Source organism: Triticum urartu, chromosome 3 (assembly GCF_003073215.2).
Source record: "Triticum urartu cultivar G1812 chromosome 3, Tu2.1, whole genome shotgun sequence".
NCBI lineage: Eukaryota > Viridiplantae > Streptophyta > Magnoliopsida > Poales > Poaceae > Triticum > Triticum urartu.
In genome coordinates this window covers 37,240,773-37,250,405 of record NC_053024.1, presented here as the reverse complement: position 1 = coordinate 37,250,405, position 9,633 = coordinate 37,240,773, and the positions used below count along the sequence as shown (strand labels likewise).

The window sequence follows — 9,633 nt, the reverse complement described above, 5'->3', positions numbered from 1 at the left end:
GGAGGTAGTCCTCGGGCCCGATGACGCCTCGGCACGGCGGTGCATCGGGCACGGCCTCCTCCAGCTCCCTCTTCACCACCTCCTCTGGCCCCCTCTTTACCGGAACGAGCCATGAGCTCGATGTGCCCGTGGATGAGCACCCCGCGGACCAGTTGCCGGATGAGCTCCCCGTGGACCAGTTGCCGGAGGAGGCTTGGCAGCGATGGGCGAGCTCGAGATCGAAGTCCTCGAGCTCGCGACAGTCGAATGCCGGCGGCGGTCGGGTACCGCGGTTGAGTATCCGACGCGCCCCCCGCTTGCGCGCGGCGTCAGATTTGGCGCGGCGGCGGCGTTCCGCCTCATCCCCCGTATCGGCCATGGAGGTCGAAGGCTCGCCGGCGGCGACAAATCAAGTGGCGTGGTGGGGAATTGGGGGCAAACGCGGTTGCGGGGGTATAGGGTTTCGACCCGCATCTGCCCCGCAAACCAACAGTTATACTGGTTCGAGGGTAGCGTTTGCAGGCCGCGGCAAAAATATTTATGGGCCGGACACCGATGCGGGCTCTGGTCTGGCCAGAATAATGGGCCGAGCCTGTATAATCGCCGGAATTATGCGGGTTCGCGCCGGATGCGGGGTCTGCTAGAGTTGCTCTAACACATTGGCTCTCGACGCGGCGGGCGTGTAGCGTATAATCGACCGGATGATTCTAATTGTTCTCCTTCTCAAATTGAGTTAGCCAATTTTGTGCTCATATACTCATTGTTTAGAGAGCAACTAGTTGACAAGCGCTTCTTCGGGACTCTCAGCCGTCCGCCACGTGTCATGCTCTCAGCCGCCCGCCACGTGTTGCGCTCTAGGCGCTCCCACTGGTTTTTTATTTTTCCGCACACGTTTTCAGCTTTTAAATGTTTTTTGGTTTTTTCGATGTTTCGGTTTTTCTTAGCTTTTGGATAAAAAAGGTTTCAATTTTTTTCACGAAAAAACATGTTTTTTCCTTTCACGAGAGTCACGATTTTGCTTTCACCAAAGTCATGGTCGTGCCTATCGAAAACGGAAAAAATGTGTTTTATGTTTTTCCCCTTCCGCAAGAGGCATGGTTTTGCTTTCGCGAGAGTCACGGCCGTGCCTCTCGGAAACAAAAAAACGCGTTTTCTATTTTTTCCTTTCGCAAGAGGCACGGTTTTGCTTCCATGAGAGACACGGTTATGCTTTCATGAGAGTCACGGCCGTGCCTCTCGAAAACGAAAAAAACGTGTTTTCTATTTTTTCTTCCGCGAGAGGCACGGTTTTGCTTCCGTGAGAGGCACGGTTGTGCTTTCGCGGGAGTCACGGCCTTGCCTCTCGGAAACGAAAAAAAACAAGTTTTCTGTTTTTTTCCTTCCGCGAGAGGCACGCTTTTGCTTCCGCGAGAGGCACAGTTGTGATTTCGCGAGAGGCGCGGGCGTGCCTCTTCAGAATGGAAAAAACCTGTGCTCACGGTTTGGTTTTTTCATCCGTTTTTTTTCGTGAAAAATACGAGAAATCCAACGGTGAAAATGGTTCGAGACTTGCACGTAAGGTTTAAGAGATAAAATGTTTTGGATAAACGGATCTACCGGAAAAGGGAAAACTTCCAGGTTGTGATAAGTGGCGCACATACAGCACGCCACTTGTCGCAACCTGGGAGGTGGGAGTGATCTTTTCAACGAGTACTCCTCAATTAGTGATTTCGCATTGTCTATCTTCTGGATGGCTATATTAGCCTAACCATATTTTCTTGGGAGCAGTGCAACATCCCACATACAGATGTGTGAAATTGTTTGCTTTATTTGCTGACACCGTCATAGCAGCACAGTCGCAATAAATGTGATAAAATTCTTTAAGGAGTGGCACGGACATACACACAACTTAAAATTTTAGGAACGAGCAGTGAAGTATGCCAGTGTGGTACATATGGATCTGCCGAAACCCTTCAATTCTATTAGCTGGCACCTTCGTAGCAGTATGGCTGACATCGTATTGGCAAAACGGTCACAGTGAAGAACTTAAATATTTTAAGTCTATGGAATGGATTTTCTCCGTAGCCTCGTATTACTTATCTGGTGCATGTGCTCTGGCCTGGTCTGGCATCATTTTAATCATGACATGCATGCTGTGACATGGACACTCGATTACAGATGGCCATTAACTATTTTTAGCATGGTTTCGCCGCAATCAATATATTCTGCATAACTTGTGGCATTGACTTTCACTGAAGTTTCTTGTTCATTTACCAGTGACGTGGTTTCGCTCCAATGCACCATCATTATTCCATGTGTGGCATGGTTCCGCTGCAGTATACACCTTTGTGTTATGGCATGGTTTCGCCGCAATCAATATTTTATGAGTAACTTGTGGCATAGACTATCATCCAAGTTCCTCGGTTCAGTCATTAGTAGCACGGTTTCGTTACAATTTCATTTTTCTGATGGTATGGTTTCACAACTACCTGCATAGGTGTTCTTCGGATATTAACTGGATCTAAGTGCACTACACCACGGCATGAGTTTAAGGGCAATTAAGTGCCGGGGAAAATATGAGATACAGGGCAATGTATCTGCCAGGAATGCTCTAACTGCCGGGAAAAGTAATTTAGGTCAAGATATCTGCCGGGACAACTTCTACAAGTAGGTCAGTCCATCTGCCGGGGACAGGTGTTTATTTGCTACGTCAGATAAACTGCCAGGAACCGTTGTGCAGGGCAGAAAATCTGCCGGCACCCGGAGACAGACAGGGTGCGAAATATACGCCCCCCGCGCGCGCGAGACTGTTAAAATTCCGCTCCGCGGGTTTCTCACAGCCATCCATTCCCCACCCTACCTTATCCATTCTCCGCGAGTACCTTATCCAATCGTCCACCTTCCGCAGCGAGGCATCGCCTCCCAGATCTCGCTGCTTCTACACCCACACCGGCGCCGGTGCGCCGCATCTCCCAAATCCGTCCCTGGATCGACCCGCCTCCTCCAGTATTCTCTATCCACCATCCGAACCAAGAGCTGTTTCCGTCATCTCCACTTCCCCAAGCCGCCCCTGTCGCTGGCGCTTCCACCGCGATGTTCACGATGACGGCCGGCTGAGGGATCCGTCGGAGGTCAGCGGCGAGTTCGGAGGCGACCTCCGCAAACCGCCTGGCGATTTCTCCTCCGTCCAGAGCACGCAGTCGACGCTGGCGCCGGCAAGTTTGTTCACCATGGCGACCGCGCTGGCGGGCTGCGCCTGGCCTTCGGTGCCCTCTAAGCTCTACCCGCCTTTCACCTTGCGTTGCCTATGGTGTGCCCCTGCCATGTCAGGTAAGCCTGCAGGTCCGGCGCCCACAACCTCTCTGTTCCTCTGCTTTCCTCAACATGTGTCCGTATGCTGCTCCCTCTTGTACCTTTTCGTTCCTCTGCTCTACTTCTTACTGTTAGGAGTAATCTTGAGTCATGTACGAGTTGCTAGAGAAGTGCTTGCTATTTCAGCTAGGTTAATTAACGCAAAAGTGAGTTACTAGATCTTCCTCACCCTAGTATTGTTTGCCACTGTAATTCCTGCTGCACTGTCTTCAGTTAGCTAAGTGTTTATTATTCAGTTTCGTCAGAATAAGCATGCACCGGGAGTCTGTTCTGGTGCGTGCACCTAGTCTTTGTTTTTCTGCATGCAGTAGCTAGTGCCGCAGTGTTCGCTCTCGTGGGATGGCACGAGATCATGCCGGACATGGCGGCGTTGAGGCAGCGTGCAAGTGGCCGTGGGATGGCGCAGCCGTTAGCTCAAATGTGGCCAGTAGACTAGGATGATTCTGTTACTGTAACAGCATATAAATAAAAGGAGAAGAAAACGCTGCAGTAAGTTGCACGCAGCACAAGTTACTCTGTCTTTTGTTCTTCAGTTACGAAGGATGAGTGACAGAGAGCACCGGCTGCAACTACAAGTATGTCTTCAGGTGTCTACGCGTGGAAGAGTACTAGTTGTATCAGAGTAGGTTTAGGCTAATTGTGTTCAATGTGGCCGGTGATTAAGTGTCCTGGTACTGGTAGTACTAGGACGGCCATGTACGAGTTGGTTTCAAGATCAAGAACAAGCAGGTCCTTGGTCGGTTGTCTCATGCATATTTATACATATGCGGGTTGCGTGACATTGTACCACAGGGAGCTGACAAGAAAAAGCGAAAAAAAGAGGGCACGATACAAGCCCTTGGCTACAAGTTTTTTTTGTGTGTGAGTGTTCGTCGTCTCTGATGTGATTGATCCATGGGAAGAATTCCAACACTTACAGATAGTAACTGAATGGTCCAGATAAAGTTTATTGTCGAGAGTTTTGCTGCATGATAGGTGTACTAAATATGTTCTGTTTTAGTCTCTCTTCCCCTCTTGTTGAAAGCAAATCTTCACTCCAAATATAGCTTAATCAATCAAATTCATATGTGCTGTTTAGAATTTCTGCAGTGAAACAAGCCCTTTTGATTCTAGCGTTGTTGCCTTGGAACAAATAATCATTCTAGGGTTTGTTAAGATATTTTGTTTACAGTTCTGCATATATAGGCAGCCAATAGAAGTGACATAACATGGGCTTTTGTGGGTCTGTTCTTGGTTGTTCAGAAATGTGGCCAGATGACATTGTGACAATTGATTTTGAGTCTGCTAGCATACATATTTTCTGACATGCAGTTCTTTAGTTATACTTAATGCCACATTCTGTGCCCTGGTTGTGTTTGTGAGATACTGAGATGTCTTTCTGCTTTCATTGCATATGTAAGATGGTCGGGAGCTTGTAAAACTGCATGTCATATCTGATGGTTGGATATATGATTTTGTTGTTCGCCTCCTTCCCTGAAAGTACATGGTGTAATTAAGTTATCTACGTTAATATGACAAGTTTCTGGAATAAGCGTGATGAATAGATGTATCTTCCTATTATGAAAGTGATTATGTTTTTTAATGAAGTGATGCAGCTGCAGCGGCGTGTAACATGTATTCATTGCAATATTGTCTTATTTGTGGAGAGATTGGTCAGTATTTTGTGGTTGATGGCTGTAGCTGGCTTTTCCTCCTAAAATTTACATGTGGTGGGACCAGAATACATGTGCCATCAAATTCACTTTTTCTCCTAACATACTTATACTTAGCAGTCTGATCTTTGTAGAAAAAACCTTGCTGGGTCATGGTGAATGTTGCGAAATGGAATAGAAAGAAAATTCTTGTGCTTGCACAGAGTGGAAGCGGATGTGATTGGGGGGTCACCGTCAAGAGAGTGCTTCCTTGGCTCGCTACCAAAGGAAAATGGTGAGTTGCTACTTGAAACTATCATCTTTATTCTTATATTTTTTAGCAAAGGCAAAAATATTCTAGGTTCTGCTCTTCATTCAGAATATTCACAAGTAAATGATTTCCTTCCTAGTATATCTGACATTTCAGCCACTATCATGGAAGTAATAGAGCTGGTCATTTGATTAGGCTCACAAGTAGCTGGATTTTTTTATGTGAAGATGCATCAGTGCATTTTAGGACTCGACGAGTTGTGTGGCCTCACGGAAAATTGGCTTCCTCGTGTCGATGTGCTGCTTGCTTTCTTCTTTGTATTTGTTCAAGGTGAAGGTTTGGTGACTGATATGATTGGGTACGTGCATGCTATCCTGGGACACCTCAAGGATTAACTGTTGTTCATAAAACATGTTTGGTATGTGTATAACTGTATATGGTCCTTGTGTCCGTATATTTTTCAGGGGAATAACTGTTGTACTCTCTACTAACTTTGTACTAACCCAGCATTAATTAATATGGATCGGAGGGACTAATATAATTCTGACTAGCTCTTGCTTTCAGGTGATTGTCAAAATGCATTCCCGAACTTCAATACTTGTGAGATGCTGTAATTGGTTCTTTTTTCAGGTCACTAGTATACTACTCTTGCAGTCACAAGTTCGTAGATGTGTGTTCTGTGAGCTAAAAGGATCTATTTCTAGCATCTAAAGAAGTTATGGACATTTTAGTATCTATCTGATGAAGTAGCACTCTAGGATGGATCAGTTTCTTACTGAAACCAGATGGTATATATCTAGTGATGTAATACTGGACATATGAACCTACAAATGTATGCCTATGTATGTACTCCCTTCGTCCCATAATATAAGAACGTTTTTTACACTAAACGTTCTTATATTATGGGATGGAGGGAGTATGTAGACACGATGGATTGTTGTCCTTTTGGATGTGATGTAGTACTGGACTTGTGAACATACAAAGTGTATACCAATGTATGTATGCAGACATGATGTATTGTTGAGATATATATTATGTCTCAGTTGATGCGACTTTAATTACTCTACATTGTATTCTAGATTATTGTACAAAATTGAGTGGAGAGAAGTGATATCGGTTGAACTCCAAGGGGATTTGTGTGTTGGCAGTGTACTTGATTAAGGGCACATCAATTGCCGGGAATTGTTCTAACTGCCCTGCATTGCTAGCCTGCCAGCAAAAATCTTTGTGCCGGGAATTGTGCTAACTGCCGGCCAAGCTTCAGCCAGTCAGGTCAAAGTAACTGCCGGGGTTTCTTGTAAGTGCCGGGAATTCTCTTTCCTGACGGGACTTTCCAGGGCAGTTTGCAATTGCCGGCAAAAGGCATTCCTGGCAGATAGTCTGCCTCTACTAGCTTGTTTTCCCGGCAGATAAAGTGACCCCTAAGTTTTGTCATGGTGTAGTGGTGTGAGAGTCCTCGGGAGTCAGGAGATTAGAAGAACTGCAGAATGGGGGAAATTATTCAGTTCTTGGTGTGGTCTTCTCGTTCGTGCTGACTACGGCAACCTGCGGATCTGGCAACCTACATCCACATCAATACATATTTAGGTGTGTTTGTTCATGTATTAATTATTTTGTGCTAACTGTTCTTGTTTACTGTCATGTCGTCTAGAAAGTGTTTATCTGGTAAAAAGACCACCGAGTGTCGATGAACAGCAATGATGCACTGTTAATATTTTTGATCCGCCAAATTACGACAATCTGAATGATAAGGCTAGGGTTTTTTTAGTTGAGACAGTAATTTTAGACATAATGATGTTATGGTCCCTCCAGATAGTAATTCTAGACATTTTTCACAAACTTATAATTCCAGAAAGTTGAGTAAGCTTTTCAAATCCACAACAACAAAGTTGGAAGAATTGAGTTATTATCTGCGTAAATTTCTTGGGAGTGAAGAATATGGTGGATTGGGAAAGATTCAGAAACAAATGTACGTACATGTGCTAACTTCTTATCTGATGGTAGCACAATTTTTTTTTAAGTAGCAACCAGTTTGGACAAGGTTATATGTTTTGCAGAACAAAATAAAGTCTCCGTTGTTCAAATTAAGGAAAGCGAGTTAATGTGGAACTACATTGTTTCATTACTATCATGGTGTAGTTCACCTTATCAATAAATAAATTGTATTCTCAATTTTAAAGTCCAAAGATCATCGTCTATGCTATGCACTAAATATTTACTTTGCTTTTCAAATAGAAAGTATTTTAAGCTTTCGAGTCAAAAAGGGGCCCTTGTTGATGTCTTGCCCCAGGGCCTCCTAAATCTGTGGTCCGGCCCTGGTTGAAGATAATTGATTCTGAATTCTGCACATTTTAGTTGGACGGAATTGATTCTGAATTCTCCATTGCGACATGAATTGAAGTTGTTAGTGTTCTGGATTTCTGGATACCCCTCAATCTGGTGCAATCGTTTCTTTACTGTTTTTGCAATTGGGTCAATGCATACACATTTCAAGGATGGTACTTGAAGAAACAATTGTGGGCACTTTTGTTTGCTGCATACATGGGAAGTGGAGTACTATGGCATATGCGCATGTGTTAATCATAACATTTTTTGCTGGTATGTTAACATAGCACTAAAACAATGTTACTGAGAATAGAGAAGTAGTCAAGCTGGCCATAATTAATGATATCATAATATATAGCTCGAAGTAGAATACTCAAAGATGACCATTTGGGAGCACTAAGTCATATACTACATGGCACGACCTTATTTTTCCAGGTGTTTTTCACATGCTGCTACATGGCACTAGCTAGATTACTATCTGGCTCTTCATCGAAGAACAAAATTATACAATAATAATCGGTGGGAAAATGGCAACAAAGGTGCATGCAATGGTCGAGCTATTACTTTAGTTCGGTAGGTAACCATTCCATGACTAAAATAGATGCAACAAATACATACATCATCCCGGTGTAGCGACCCCTCACAATGAATGAAAGAGGCGCACACTACATGTCTAGCCATAAACATCCCACCCAATGATGCCTGTGGCGCTTATTTTCATCTGTATAATAGCCATGAACATATCCAACGATGGACACAGCTATAATAACTAAAACAATAATATGTCTATGAGTTGCCTATGGTGCTCAATTTTTCTCCTCTTGTTTTCCCCAGGAGCTACATATCGAAGTGTCCGGCATGCAGAAATATGAATGTGCGCAGATGTATATATATGATCGAGTGGAGCATATGCCTATATGCAATTGTAGCATGAACAGCATATAGCTGAATGCATAAATAAGTTCAAAAGAATGTCATTGATCATATGTAGAATCTTACTGGCTACTAGCTAGCTAGCAAGTTGGATAATAAAACATTGAAATTCGGCAAAGCCGTATCTTCCAAAAAGAAAGAATATATCGTAGCCTGCTCTCTCTGAGAGAAGATTTGTGAAAGAAAAAAGAATTCTGCTTCAAGAAAAATCAACGCAAAATGAAGTCGCACCCGCAAAAAAAAAACGCAAAATGAAATCGGATAACCGGCCTGTTGACTCTTCCCTAGATGAAAATTAAACAAGTCAAGCGAGCACCAAAAGTTTATGCCAACATATAGGATAATAGGAGCATGCAATGATCAGCAGAGCAACAACACATACGTAGATCAAGATATCAGTTTTATTGCAGTAATAAGTCGATGAAAAGCACAGGCCTACTTTCAATATCTATACGAGTAGGCAACTAGGCATAGCTAAATTGAGCATATTTACCGAGCACGGTGGGTTAATTAAGCGGCAGGAACTACTTCCTGGTTACAAAAAGCACACCTATACTAGGTGGGAGTGGGACACATTCATACTAGCTCTTGGCCGACAGGTTCCAGGTTCGTTTCGCCGGGCGACCAGGCGCGAACGTGCACTTCAGGCGGCAGGCGCGCAGTCATAGTCGTCATCATCGTCGTCGCCGTCCGACTCGGCCTTCCTGTGCCGCCCGCCGCACCAGGCGTCACACGGCGCGGCGGCGTAAACGGCATAGTCGGCAATGCCGCCGTCTTGGACGACATGGCTCATGACCTTCGACGCAGGCGCCATGATGAGGAGCTAGCTTGAGTATGCTGCCGAATCACAAGCTTGAGGTCTAATAAGAGCGAGCAGCAGCTGCAAGCTAGCTACTGGTAGTGGTGTTGGTGGAGCTAATGCTAGCTGTGTTGGTGTGTCTGATGTCTGCAGAGTATAGCCGCGTGTGGTGTGGGTTTTATAGGACGACAGGATGTGTGGGAAATGTGGCGGCACGCGGCCGCGAGCGCCGGGAGCGTGCGTCGGACATGCCGCGCGTGCATGGCCATGGCGTGGCACGGGTACGGCGCCGCACACTCAGCAGCCGGGGAGCCTCGCCGACACCGCCATGCCGCTGACAGGTG

The 9,633-nt window shown here is 45.1% G+C and overlaps 1 protein-coding gene across 1 annotated transcript; it reads left to right on the top strand.

The window, feature by feature from the left end:
* The first annotated feature begins 202 nt into the window (after positions 1-202).
* Positions 203-5,674, top strand: LOC125546578. The gene is made up of 3 exons (XM_048710789.1): positions 203-432; positions 2,699-3,288; positions 5,103-5,674. Exons 1-3 carry the CDS (start codon positions 203-205, stop codon positions 5,105-5,107), a joined length of 825 nt encoding a protein of 274 aa, XP_048566746.1. The 3' UTR covers positions 5,108-5,674.
* Positions 5,675-9,633: the final 3,959 nt, after the last annotated feature.

Excerpts from the sequence above, each read along its gene's own strand:
- LOC125546578 (XM_048710789.1), top strand. The coding sequence starts at position 203 with ATGGGCGAGCTCGAGATCGAAGTCCTCGAGCTCGCGACAGTCGAATGC. Across the intron at positions 433-2,698 it reads GGGCAAACGCGGTTGCGGGG|GGCAGAAAATCTGCCGGCAC; the intron begins GTATAGGGTTTC and ends ACCGTTGTGCAG.